The 14,377-nt window shown below is 39.5% G+C and overlaps 1 protein-coding gene across 4 annotated transcripts in view; it reads right to left on the bottom strand.

The window, feature by feature from the left end:
* Positions 1-14,377, bottom strand: part of LPIN1 (lipin 1) — an 85,354-nt gene that overhangs the window by 22,892 nt on the left and 48,085 nt on the right. For 3 of the 4 annotated variants that reach the window (XM_052809527.1, XM_052809529.1, XM_052809530.1), the window contains 7 exons: positions 13,241-13,348; positions 8,293-8,422; positions 6,064-6,373; positions 4,456-4,549; positions 2,910-3,097; positions 1,683-1,776; positions 221-290 (listed from right to left, as the gene is read on the bottom strand). In XM_052809527.1, coding sequence (XP_052665487.1) covers positions 221-290; positions 1,683-1,776; positions 2,910-3,097; positions 4,456-4,549; positions 6,064-6,373; positions 8,293-8,422; positions 13,241-13,348 — 994 coding nt within the window. The remainder of the gene's footprint in view (positions 1-220; positions 291-1,682; positions 1,777-2,909; positions 3,098-4,455; positions 4,550-6,063; positions 6,374-8,292; positions 8,423-13,240; positions 13,349-14,377) is intronic. The other variant, XM_052809528.1, reaches the window with a different exon arrangement.

Raw genomic sequence — 14,377 nt, forward strand, 5'->3', positions numbered from 1 at the left:
TTAGCTTAGCAAGTAAATACTATTCACAGACCAAATTTAGTCCTGCTTATTTAGCCTTTAGCATAAGCTAGATGAATGGTTATGTGTGGATAGATATTACTGATGTGCAGATTCTCTTGTACAACAACCCTCTTAATAAATAAATTATAATAATAATAAACGCCTTAATAAATGGCAGAACGTCACAACTCCTCTGACCAACCTTCATGTTCAATCTCACCTTTGGCAAAGGTTTCTGGAACGCCTGCATTGCCAGCAGAAGGGGACCAGCTGTTGTCCAGTTGTAGTACCTGGGCATGCAAGAGAGACAATTATTGCATTTTGTAATCCCAAGGTTCCAATTCACAATCTACCTAGTATTTATCATCTGGCAGGTTAAAGCCAAAGCCATGAAGCCTCTTTAGCACAGGTCAAACTCTGGCCTGCATCACTAATAGCAGACCCACCTTATTCCACAGTATGTTCACAGGTATTTATGGCATGTACTTTTCAAGGTGTGCAAGAGAAGCTAGGTCCTTAAGTAGAAGGGTATTTGTTGTACATTCCTCATGTTGTTACTATACCTCATTATCACAGTATGAGCTACATTTTTCACAAGCTGTTTTCACTGTTCTTCCATCAAGGAACTACACAAAAGTTCGGAGCCGTAGTCTGTAGGATATCAAGTTTTTGCTATTATGTGCTAAATGTGGGTCAACTCTTGTTACAGACAGTAGGACAAATACAGTATTATCATCCGTCTGTCTAGGGAACCTGAAGCTCACATGACATCCAGAGAATATGACAGTGAGATCCTCACTAAGTACTCCACTCTTCCCAACATACCAGGAGGCAGGCAAACATTAGCATCAAATTCAGAGAACTATGGCAGGGAAGCAGTAAGTGACTCACCTCAGACCACAGAGAGGGTCAGGTATGAGGCTGTAACATACGCAATACAAACTATCACATCAGGATGCACCAGGCATGTCAGATTTGTATGAGCAATGTCTATGACTAAGGGTAGCCTAACTTCTAAGTGCAGCACAATGCCATGATGTCTCCTCTACTCTGTAACATTGTATGCCAGGTGCAAGGAGCTCTCAAGTTAAAACATCCTCCAAAAAGCTTCATCTGGCATAGACCATAGTGCTGCACTGCTGCCAGCAATACAAACACATGAAATAACATCTTAGCCTTGCAGAAATTGAAGTCTCATACTCGGTGGGCAAGTTTGGCAAGTCTTGAAAAGCAATGCCTCCATAGAGGCATATTAGCAAAATATTCAGTATATACAGACAACCTGCTGGGTACAGAGACCTTGCAAGCAGACTGCCATATCCCTGTAAAAATTATTCAAACTGGCTCAGGGCAAGCCTTAGCAAGTTCACATTCTGTTTCATTTTAGTCTGCCAATTGAGTGTGAACACTATTAGCATTTAATACTAGCTTCTTGAAATTCAAATTGTGTCAGTTAGCTGTTAACAGGTCATCTGAAACTGCTCTTTACTCTCAATTTAAAGGAGGAAAGGTAACTAGAAGAGCCTGAATTCACTAGAGAGTTGACTCTCTCTGGATGAATCTAAGCTATGAACATTCAAAACCTGTTTTTCAGCTACGGTGAAACTGATCTAACACACTGAAGTGCCACAGAAGTGTTTTTGTTACAACAGCAAAATATTTTTTTCCTGAAATATACTTACTTATTTCCAATCTTAACCACAAGGTTAGGGTCGTCAATGATAGCAGGATTGTCCACAAACTGCTGATATGTTACTGCATGTTCTAAAAATTCTTCTGTGGAGGGAAAAAATTACATACATAAAGCATGCATGTATAGATGCCTGGGATGGGCCAACCTAAACCTCTTAGCATCTCAGACACGTAGGTTTCACATTCAGGGTCAGCCCTTCATTACCAGGGTGCTAACAGTAATATAGAAGCAAGATGTTCAGAGACTCTCAGTCTCAGAAGATGCTGAGGGTTTCTTTGTTAGCTGCTGGGTGTCTTTCCTGTTCAAAATACAAGCTAAGTGAAAGCTCAGGGATGGAACTGTGAGGGAGGAAAACCAAGCTTCTAAGCAAGGCAGGGAAGTACTTTGTCATGCCTTTCACTGATGCTCTGTCCAAGTTAGGAGCAGGAACTGATGGACTCAATCTATGTGTAAACTCATAGCCAGAAACTTTATTACTTGTAAGGCCTTCAGCAAAATGAAAATATTTATGAATAAACACCCTTTCCACTGCCTGTGACTCCTTCCACAAAATCTATGTAATTCACAAGTGATCCAGATAACAAACACAATTCCAATAAATCACAGTATATTTGAAATGTTTTAATAACTAGCTTCTGAACAGCAATCAGTGTAGCGTCAGTCTCATACGATTTTCAGAACTGCAGAAATTGCAAGTTTTAACACATTTATCTTCACATTATGCAGCTGGAAGTTTAAGGCACAGAGCATTGTAAATGATTTATCTAAAAGTCACACAAGAAATTGGAGGTAGAGCAGGAACTCAGGTTAAAGTTTCCAACTCCTCCTCCTAGTGTCCCCATTTACGGACCACCTTTTTCATTCCTGACACCAACAGCTGTGAATTTCCTAGCTTTATACTGTACCAAGTAGCAAAAGTACCATTAACAGTATTGTGATACAAAACGTAGTACTATTAGGAAATAAAAATACCAATAAAATACCTTCAAAAAATTTCGTATATAGTGAATTATTAAAATGTGTTAAAAATCATAAGTCCTATATAAGTCTACTATTTTAAGTACGAAAAATTCTAGGAAACTTATCATTACAGGAAAAGTATTTATCTTCTCAACCCATTCTTGAGTACAGCCACAGGAGGGCACTGCTTCCTCGGTCTAGGATGCTAAAACTTGGCTGACAGCACATGCCTGTTATTCAGAAAGTCATTCTGTACCTTTGGTTATTTCTTTATTGTCAGTAAGGCCTCCACAGAGAGAAATGGCAATGGAGGGCAAATCTCGAATTCCATCCGAGGTACTTTCAACTCCACTGTCAACACCTGAGCTCCCGACAGACTGCGGAGACTGGCTGGCAGACCGCAGCCCCGTGTCATTCGTGTTCTTGCATTGGACATTATCCCCACTGGAAAACAAAAATCAGGAATTCAGTCTTCATGTATTCATTCCCAAATTCGCTCCCTTCAACAAACACCATTTACATCTGACACGCACTTAGGAAAAAAGAAAGAAAGAAAGAAAAAAAAATTTTGCTTGTTTAAATTTTAGGGCAAAAGCAAAGTAGTATAGGCCTCATGTACCCTCAAATATTAAGATTGCTTCTACTTACTCGCCTAAACTAGGCATGTATAATTATAGCTTCACTTATAAATAAGAGATAGGAAAAATAAGACAATAAACTGTACAATCTTAGTAGACAAAATAATGCTACTATAAGCAGAGTTTATACTATTAAAACCGTTCCCACACAGGAACAAGAATAAACATATTAGTTTATTATTTAATTTATATTAATTATATAAACTGATAGCTAAACCCAAAACAAAGGATGTGTATGTCTGCGTATTTGTATGCCATGTATATATAAATAAAATACACTACATATAAACTACTAGGATTAAAATTTTAAGAACTAATAAATCACTATACGCACTTAAAATCTGTGTATAGATGAGATCATTATTACAAATTGCAGGCTCATCAAACTCTGCAATCCATTCCAGATTTATATGAATGTATTTGAGAAAAGAATTTAATCCAACTTTTTTTCTCCATATTGCTAATCTTTCTCAGTTTTATTGAAATGCTAATATTACAACAGCTGAGTTTAAGCAAGCAAGAAAGAAAAATAAAATATGCCAGCTACTTTAGTTGTTGCTCAATGACTTTAGTCAAATGACTAGAGGAAGATGTGGAAAGAGGACTATAAATGTTATGAGAGAGACTAATAAAGATCAGAACAAGTTGGAAATTGTATGTTCAGGGTGCAATATTTTCATAAATCAATCTGTCATGCATCTTCCAAAAATTATTTTCTAACATTCATATTTATAGGTGATCACTCACAGAAGAACAACATTGGAGCAATAATTTTGTGCTAATACTGTTAACAGTAAGATATGTTCTTCATGGTAATAAGCAAGGACATGGGGATAAAAATATCCCAAGGCCAATTACTCTCCCAGGGCATGTGAGTAACACTCACAAACATCAGTGTACATTACATAACAACCCACAATCAATATATGATGCTTAATTGACCAAAACAGAAAATCTGTTTCAAGCACACTTCTCAGGCCCAAATACAGAGCCTTCCAAAAGCTCTAATATTCCTCTCTACAGAGCTTTATTTTCCTTCTGCCTTCACCTCTGCTTGGACTCTGAAACAAAGGTCTTATCTGGTTGGCAATGAAGGTTTGATCTAAATCTGGAAGGTGACAAGAGCTCTTTAAATAGTAAAAATATAAAGCAAAGGACTTATACTTCTTGGGGAAATAAAGTGCAGCAACTTCTGGATCCATGTCAGTGAGGTCATCTAAATAGACACCATCAGCACCAAGATGCCGGCTTCGTTTGTCTGTAAAGGATGGCACAAATAAGCCTATTAATAAGCATTTTCTGAGTAACAAGCCAGAACTGTTATTACTGTAACTATTCATTTTAAGATTGAGAAACCAGACAAGTTATAACAGTTTTTGAACTGTATTTGTATAAAATGCCACAAATTTCAAAACAAGTTGCTCATAAACATTGTTCAGACTTTGAATACACAAAATGGGATAGCAGAGGACTAGTTTTGAGATATGCTGAAGCCACCCTATCCCAGACAAAACCACTCGGAATTAGAAGTTAGTGGTCACTGTAGGAAAACAGCAAAAGGAAAACTTTCTGAGTATTTGCATAGGCCTGTTATCACAGTAAGGCAATCAGAGCATTTAATATCCGAGAACAAATCTTCAATCCCCCCTTGCAAAAGGGAAATAACACAACAGACTATACTAGAGTCGCTAATACACTATAACTGTCTTGTTATGGAGACAACTCTCTGTTCAGCACATACAACTGATGTGTTGTGTGTGCACACGCACCATTGCAGGGGACAAGACAGCCCTCCTAGGTCTTTCACTAATACCAACACACAGAGTCATCACTGTCCTGTTGTTGCTGGTACATCTAGACAAGTAAGCACTGTAAGGCCAAAATCTAATCTGGAATTCATTCTAAAACCCAGGACTTCTCACTGTCCCAGTTTCCAACATCAGACATCAGAAAAGCAATCAGAAAAAAAGTTATATAAAGACTGAATAGTAAGCAGAGTAACACTGTCATTTTTGTCTTCAAAGACAGTGGAATGCATGGGGAAGTAGCTAAGAAACTTGTAAGTTTACTGATTAAAAAGCAGCTGCACAAACTAGGCTTATATAGGGCTTACATAATTATAAAGAATAGTCAGAGCTCTAAAACATAATATTTGTAAGCAAATAAATTTCATGTGAAGCCTGTAACACTGACTATAAAATACCATGGATATAGAGCCCAAACATTAAGAAGTAGAAAAGCAGACGGAGTTATACTTCACAAATTCAGGACAGGACATGTACCACACAGAACTGAAATTGCTCATGCGAAACAAAAGCACCTTATTTTATGGCAAATCTGTTGTTCGTGCAAAAGACATACTACCGCATTGTACTAGAGCAGAGAGGTTCCACAATTACCAGCAACACGTAACAACTCCGAATGTAGTCAGAGCAGGTGAAGCAGCAGATCTACAGTGTGCTTGTACCAAAAAGTGAAATATCTCAATCTGTCAAATACGGATGAATTTGGAGCAAGTTTTGCAGTCTTGCTCATATGCACAGAGCTACCAAAAATCCCGAACCAAGGAGAATCTTCTATCTTACTACATGGCTCCTGTGAACAGCCTGCTGCACAGCTCAGGTTTTGAAGGTTCTTTCCAAAGCTTATTCCTTTCTAGATCTAAAAGTGCCTTCAGGGCACAGATTAATTTATATGGCAATGAGGTGCTTTATCACCAGGAAATTTAAAGACAAAATCATACATATAAAAGGGCAGAATCAACAGCTTTACCTTTCTTTCTGGAAGGGGAATCTGTCTTGCCAGCTGGTTGGGCTGAGCAAGCTGCAGCTTGTTTTATTTCTTCACCAGCAGGCAACGGTGGTACAGCTGCTCCTGGAGACTCTGTCTCTGGCTTATTTGTCTCAGCTGGTAAGGGCTCACTTTCATCAGCAGTTGCTGCATCTGCTTGTCCAAGGGCAGGTAGAGGAGACACAGTGTTAAACTCCTCTATAGGAGAACTTTGGATGACCCGAAAGTGAGTGCTTTCAGAAGGATTTACATCCACCACACTAGGTTCCTTTGCTTTGAGCAGAGAACTGGCCTGTGAGGAAAAATAAACAGATTGCTACAAAAAAAAAAGTTCTTAAATGCAACAGCCAGAGTTTAACCTGTTTTGTTCAATCCATTGAGATCAGACTCTCAAGGTAACCAACCACAGCAGAAAGCCACCACTAACTGAGGTGGAGACTACAGTGTAGTAAAGACTTCTCTGCTATGTGTTTGCTTGCACAAAATACATCTGTATCTTGCGGCCAGGAAAGATTTGCTCTGCAATGGGCTCTACAGTCTTCATTCCCACTCACCTGCCCGGGAGCACATCACAGCTCCCACCCTGCCCTCCTCCCTTCCTGCACAAATCCTAGCTTTTCTTCAGATGGTAACCCTGACAAACATGAGAAGGGAGCACAGGCTGGAGTCCTTACACAATCAGGATGATCTTGGAGACCAGGACAGGGGAACACTGTCATTCATGTATACCCCAGATTTAGACTTTAAATCGCATTATAGGAACAATGCTAGATCTTCTCTAAGTGTGGGACAAGAGGTGTTCTTACAGAGGGGAGCTGAACTCCTACAGCAGCAGCTTTATAGCTGCTATAACCTTCACGTCATAGCACACAAAGATCAACAGCATCCAAAGCATAACTCCCAGTTCAGGTATGGCCAGACCAACTCTGAATAGCTTGGCTAGGGACATAGGCAGGAACTGCAGAGGAAAAAGCCTCCAGGAATAAGATTTGCAATACACACCAGGCTGTGTGACCGGGATAAAAATGAAACACCCAAATCTACTAACTGGAACCCTAAATTCTAGACTGGAAACGCCAATTTAAAACTCCTGCCTGGACCTGTGCACTTGAGTCAGTTCTATGTACAGAAAACAGCTCCCAATTTTCTTGTAATATACATAAGGAGAAGAATAACGCAGAGGTGATGGGACAGCTCATCTTTGGCCTACTAAAGAAGAGGCCAGAGCTCTTCTGAAGGAATGAAGAGTTCTGGATTTCCATCCCTGCTTTTGTCACTAGCTACCACCAGTGAATTAAAGATAAATTATAATAGTGCCTTTATAATTCTGGTGCCACCACCAGAACACAGAAGTCTTCTTTCTGAGGAGGATACCCACTTCCCTGGCCTGCAAAGCAGGAATTTTGTATCTTTATACTGTTCCTGACCCCATCATTCCTGCAGTCCTTTTTGCAGAGAATCCAACCCTCAGCAGAAGGGGCCAAACCCTGCACCTTCCCTGCCCCCATAGTTGCAGTATTTCACTGGAACCTGACCTTAATTTCTTGCACCCCGAGGCAGGTGTAAACCCTAAGTCTCCCCTTTCCTGTATGAATGCTCTGACTCCATAGCTATCATAAGGAGCTGACCTGCAGTGTACGCAGCTGCACATGGCTACTGTGCAGCATGGGAGACGCTGCTGCTGGCACACTACGGATCCTGCCACCTAACCGGGCCAAATGGCTTCAGGCAGGAGACAGGCACCAAGCCAGTCGGCTCAGCCAAGAGAACAGCATGTTGGGGCACACAGAGATACAGAACTGCAGGTGTTTCTGGATGCTTATGTACTCAAGCAACCGATTTTAATTTTTGTGAATCACACTGCAAACGCCAAGCACCTAATTTCCATCTAAGACCATTTATGAATTTCAATGATTTACCAGAGGACACTGGATTTGATTTTATATGTTATTTAAGCTTCTAACTTTTACAAGACTAGGTCTCAGGAACTTCCTTCATTTTCAACTGTCTATCATCAGTGTTGAGTACATCTATAGCACAAGGTACCTTCCTGTACCTCCTAAGGAGCAAGATGCAATTCTTACATAAAACATTGCAATTTTATGTAAAAACAGGATCCATTCCCTCTTCAGCAGTCTGCAATAAAATAAGCCTGTGCCCCATTAAAGCACACTAGATGCTAGCAGGAATTAAACAAATTATGTTGGATACCTTTGCAGCCTGGGGTAGCTCTCCCCATGCCCAGTGCATGTGGGGATTATTCTTCAGTCCACTTCTGTCCGTAGGTTTACTGACTAATTCCGAGTCACTCTGAGGAGTAGGAGGGCGTGAACCTGATGGGCTGAAGAAAAACAAACAAAAAAATACTACAAAACCAAAAGTAACCACAATGCACTAAGCACTTTCCAAACTGATATCCACCAGCCCAAAGCACTGAAGATCTAAATTATCATTAGCCAACTGAAAGTGGGAAAGCATGGAAAAACAGTTTAAACAGTTCAGGATCCTCTTAGATTGGCATTCAGAGGTCTCATCCATTTTTTTTGTAAGTGCTGTCACAGAAAGAGCATTAAGAAGCTGAAAGAGATGGAACAAGAGCACTGGACCTCAACATTTCAGGATTCTTATTTTTCTGTGTGGCAAAAAGAGTGGGGATGGTAGCACCAGCAGTAGATAAATAGATGTTAGTATTGTTATAATGGGTGTGAAGTGCAGAAATTACTCACTCATGTCAACAAGACACTTTAACCTTACTAAGTAATAAATTAGTCTAAGGAATCCAGTTGATTACTTCCTTCTACTAACTTGTTCGGTTCTACCCTTAGATGCATGTTTATAGGGAAACCAGCAGGAGAGCTATACAAAGAATTTGAGTTCTTCCAGTTCAAAAATATTTAACTGTTTGTTTTGCTGACTACTCAATATAAAATATTCAATAATTAATTAGTAAACTATCAGTTTGTAGCATATTTTTAATGTGGTGAAGTCAATGCGATGTCAAGTCAACCATTAATAAATGATGATTCACTGATTTCGACAAAGGGAAAAATTGTGATTATCTACTCTGCCTTTCTGCATACCGCAAGTCATGGAATTTCACCCAGAACCCCCTGAACAAAGCCCATTATTTTTTGTCGAACCATAGCATGTCTTTGGTATACTTGTGCAGTCCTGACAAGCAACAAAAGAATCTACAACATTCCTAAATCAAAGGTCCAAACTGAGTTACCTTCACTTTCAAAAACAAAAGGCTTCCTACATTTAATACAAATTCTTCATGTTTGATTTATTTTTTACCTTCTTCTGGATAAACTAAATATCCGAACCAGTTTTGCTCTTTCAATGTAAGGCAGTTTTGTAGAGCTAGATGGTAGGGAATTCATTGGTCACAGGAAAATAATTACTTCACGCTAACACAAAGCAGCTTTTAAAAAAATCTGTGAATTTCACATCTGAAAAAATAGAAACCTAATTATCTACATCATTCCTTGTTTTCATCTATGTTGCAGTAAGATATACTTTGAATATGGACAAATGCTATGACTTTTTAGCTACAGATAATTATGTTATCTAACTAAACTATAAAATTTATAAGCAATACCGCTGTGGAAGATCTTTTTTGGTCCTAAGAGTTTCAAATTTTTATTAGTCCTTTAGCATATAACCTACCATTTGACAGATGAAGGAATCAATACAAGCAATTTAAAAAGTATTTTCAAGCTCTAAGGATTCAAGAAATGCCTGGTGGGTTTTTCAGCAACTTCTACATTTCCCAGTGACAAGTTTGTGGGATTTGCAGTATTTTCCATGCATCTAGGGCCCATTGAAACCTTGGAAATCAGGAGCCTGGTCACTTCAGAAAATCTCAGCAAGCAACAATGCTTCTACTGCTGCTTTAAGCCCAAAATATCTAGATTTAAGGAAGTGTTGTCACTGCACGATTTAATCTGTGCACTACACACATATTAACCTTCAAAAAACCTACTGCTTACTTAGAAAAATCTCCAGTCTGGACTTTTGGGGTATGTTCAGCCCAGGTTCACTTATACAGCCAGACAACCTGAAAGAATACAGGCATTGCTTCAGTTCGGGCTGGAACCTCTGCATTTTGCAGTGAGAGCACCGATGGGGGAGGGGGGGCGGACCTCACCTTTTCCACAATTTTCCCTGAAAATACAGTTCCCTTGTACACACAACTGAGTGGGGAAGAAGCCCACCCAGGCTGTTACTCAGCAACAAGAACCATGATGTATATTCCCAGACACACACATGCAAGTGCCAGAAATATGGCATTTGCATATGTGTGTATGTTAAAACAGGCAGAGTTCTGCTCTGAGAAGGCTCTTGCTGCAAAAGGCTGCCTGATGATCCATGCACACATCTGGGTTATTGGTTCAGAATAGATATAGCTACAAGTATAACCCTGGTTAAGTTAGGAACAGGGCGAGCATCTAATCCCTAAAATATTACCCACTGTCCCAAAACAAAGTACACAAAACACACACTATGTACTGAACTTTCGACACAAGCACAATGGAGACATCTTAATTCTCATTCTGTAAGTACTACTTTTCTATACAATAAAATAAAAGGATTTAGTAGTAACAAAATGTTAGATCTTCAGAATTCTTTTCAGTTGATTTCTCCTTGTAGATTAGTGTACAAATGCTAATACAACCTCAGGGTACACCAGAATTATCACTGCAATGTCCTCTTAATTTTAAAGGCCCAAGACCAAATCAGACTGCAAACATGCATCCACAAGGCAAACAGAGGGCAAATTATTTTGTTTCTATAAAATGATACTAAAGCATTCTCGTTCCTTATATCATCTGGAACATAAGCTGGGATTTTCTATGCCACCCACAAACATTAATACAGGGTTGGTGGCCTCCCGATGAGAGCTGGTTTTCCATTACAGAGAAATACCTTTACTTTTTTCTTCATATGCCATATTGTTGTTTAACACTCAATAGCTACTCTCGCCCACTAATATCCTTCTGGAACAGCAACAATAATCTCTGTAGTTTATGGATGCAGATGGCAATTATGTCTACTACAGTCCTGTTGTTTGTATAGTTCTGCTTCCATATGTAATGCCAGATGTAGTCTCCTTTACCAGCACTGGGACTATTTTGGCCGCTATTCACTTCATACTATTGCCACCAAAGTAAAATTAGACTGAAGACTAATAAAGCTCACAATCACATTCCTTTAAATATTTTTAACTCAGTTAGGTCAAATTAAATCCTGAACTAATGTTATGCTTGCGCTAAGGGTCAATAAGGCTGAATACCAAGACAGTATCCTGCAAATGCATCCACAGATCAGACCCAAAATGGGTTCTTTATTCTTTACAACACCAAGACATTTGTCTTGGGTTGAACTATGCCTTGCAGTTCCCCTGTCCTTAAGTTAGGCACTGACCCAGCCCAGCTGAAATTCTCTTGCCTTACATAGATTGCCAAGATACTGTAGATCAAACTAGAGCCACCCATCCTGTCAACACTGCACAAGAAGGAAGGAAAATTTCAGTTCAGTCATTCAGATCAAGATATCTGATTCACATCCCATAAATGCTGCATATTTGTGTCACAGTCCTTTCTATTCCTTAACAGCTTGATTGCACTTAATGTAATCCAATGCCAAAGAATTAGGAACTTGGCCTGTAGTTGGAAGTTCTGCAATTGAAAACCACGCTGATCTTTGCAGTGTTTCCCACTGAAAGCAGAGAGCCCTGAGAAAGCAGCAAGGTACCTGAGAAAAAGTCCTGTCTTGAGGCCAAATAAACCGAGAAAAGATAGTCAGAAGGAAAGAGGTCTACCTCACGTACATGTCACAACAATAGCCGAGAGCCTCTGAACCTCCTTTGAGGTGGCCATAATAGAGTTTCTTATTTCACATAGAGGAAAACAGTTGCAGACACAGAGGTGGCTTTACTCAGGCAAGTTACTACAAGCACTTTAGCTGTATATCTAGACTGTGGGACAAGCGAACTCCAGAGCAAAGTTCACGAAGCCACCCAGAGCACATCACTGCTCCGTCCCAACCTGTGTGCCTGCCTGCCCTTCCCATGAAAAACACCAAGGAGAACAGCCTTGAATGTCCCAGGATCTCACCTTGACTTGGTGTTGCAACATAGTCAGGTTAAAGAGGGCAGCCCTAGAAGCTGTGAAAACCTCAAGATTATCCATTTTGATACAGCCTTAGGCACCTAGTATGGCATCTATGTTGAGATAAGCAATGAGCAATTTAGCCAGATTTATTACTCAAAGCTTCTCCAGCATTAATGGAGAATTGTAGAGGTCATATTCAGACACCTACTTTACATTTTTTAACTGAGTTGCTGTGACTTCTCTCCACTGACTTAGTGGAGAGAAAGGGCCTGGCTGCAGAATCTTGAGACATCTTGAACTTAAGATATCATAAAAAGTATTTGTATCCACTTTTAGCTCTGTAGAAAATAGTCCACAGTCAGAGCAAAGGCTTAAGTCTGGGTTTCCTAAACCTTAGACAAAATGCCTTTATCTGTTGTGTCATCTTGAGTCTATAAGATGCTACCCCACTGCAATCCAACAGTACAGAAAGTCTTCCCCTCCCCCAAACCAAGGAAAAAGGAAGAGAAGTTCTCTTTTGGTACTGGGCTCCTCCCACTATAAGTTTTGCACTCCTTATAGCTCACTTACTCTCCTAGGCCTTTGTTTTGCTTTTACTTTTGCAACCTATGCACAAGCAAACAACTCAGGAAAACCATGGGATAAAAATGTCATAAAATATACACTGACTGTAAAAAGCCACATGGAAATGTCAATCTTCAGAGGAATGTAAGCTTTCACTAGCTAAGTTCTTCCTTTTTTTTTTTTTTAATCATCTTAAATCAACTTCAGTCTTAAACCAGGTTTTCATTGGCCTCATTTTATATTGGCCACCCTCATTCAACAGATGATTCATCAAGGTAACTTACCTCCAGTCAACGCCCACAAAGCAGCAAGCAGAGGAAGTGGTTTTCAATGTCACTTTCTTTCAAAGTGTCTGGGTTAGCAGTAAGTGCAGTTATAAGTTCAACAAAGTTCACATACTATTAATAGTGTTAGAAGTGTATTAATGTGTTAAAAGGATTAAAGAGCAGCCCAGAAAAGAGGGAGGACAACTGTTCTACCTGTCTGGAGAAGAAAAGTGAGAAGGTTGTTGAGGACAAGAGTTAGACAGGCCTCCATCTGCTGGAACAGTGAGAAGAGAGGATTGCCCTGTGCAATCTATAGGCTTACTGGACAGCACAGCATGTTGGTAGAAAGAAAAACAGGGTGTCATTACTCAAAAGTGCTGATTAACATAAGCTCATTGTGCACTAGCTACATGAATGCTGAATTTACATCTAGAGTTTTCAAAATCCAGAATACTGCAATCAAGAAACAAACAGAACATACAGTTCAAAAAGCCATCAAAGGGGCAGGGTATTGACACATGCTATCACCAGACTGGTGAAGCTAATCGCATTAAGCCTTACAGTCAGTGGAGAAAGTTTCTTCCAGAATGCAATTCAAAACATTTAAATTAAGCCCTTGCTCTGAAATAATCTCCTTGCCCTCCCTTCCTCTGCCCCTCAGCTACAGAAGCAGTATATTGAGATTAGACTACTTAGGATAAGGCCTTGTGAATATCACTCCAGTCCAACAGTCTGCATGGAGGATGTGGGGCACATGTGCATGGGAGCACACGCACACAGAGACTTCATTGGAATTATAATGCAATACACATTAAGCGAAAAATTGTCGGGTTTTGCCAGCGTTCCACAGACAAAAGAAAGGAGGTCCAAACTGATCTGTTTTGACATCAAAGGTCTACACATGCACACAAATACACATACAGGAAAAAGTAAGCAAATTACTGTACGTGTTCTTTTCACACAATAAATATTTCTATCTAACTGTGCAATTCAATAGATTACCTATGAAAGTGACACAAAAAAGCTCATATTCTCATTCATTAAAAAAAAAAAAAAATCTTATTTTTATAAATCAACTCCAATCTTGCAAGTTCTTAAAAGGATTACACCCAAAGTACTAGAGATTTATATGCCTGCGTTCACTGAAGTCCTTACAAGGTGTGTGCATCAGGCAAAGATTCAGATTTCACAAAATCTTCATCCTCTCTACAGTATTTATATGCAATGACATTAACAGATATATTCTTCAGAATTTGTGGACCTGCATTTGTATGCATGCATTTGTTGAATCCAGGACAAAGCTAACCTGAAGTTTTTGTACACTATCTGATTTCAACTATAGAAACCATT

Source organism: Harpia harpyja, chromosome 15 (genome assembly GCF_026419915.1).
Source record: "Harpia harpyja isolate bHarHar1 chromosome 15, bHarHar1 primary haplotype, whole genome shotgun sequence".
In the NCBI taxonomy this organism is placed as follows: Eukaryota; Metazoa; Chordata; class Aves; order Accipitriformes; family Accipitridae; genus Harpia; species Harpia harpyja.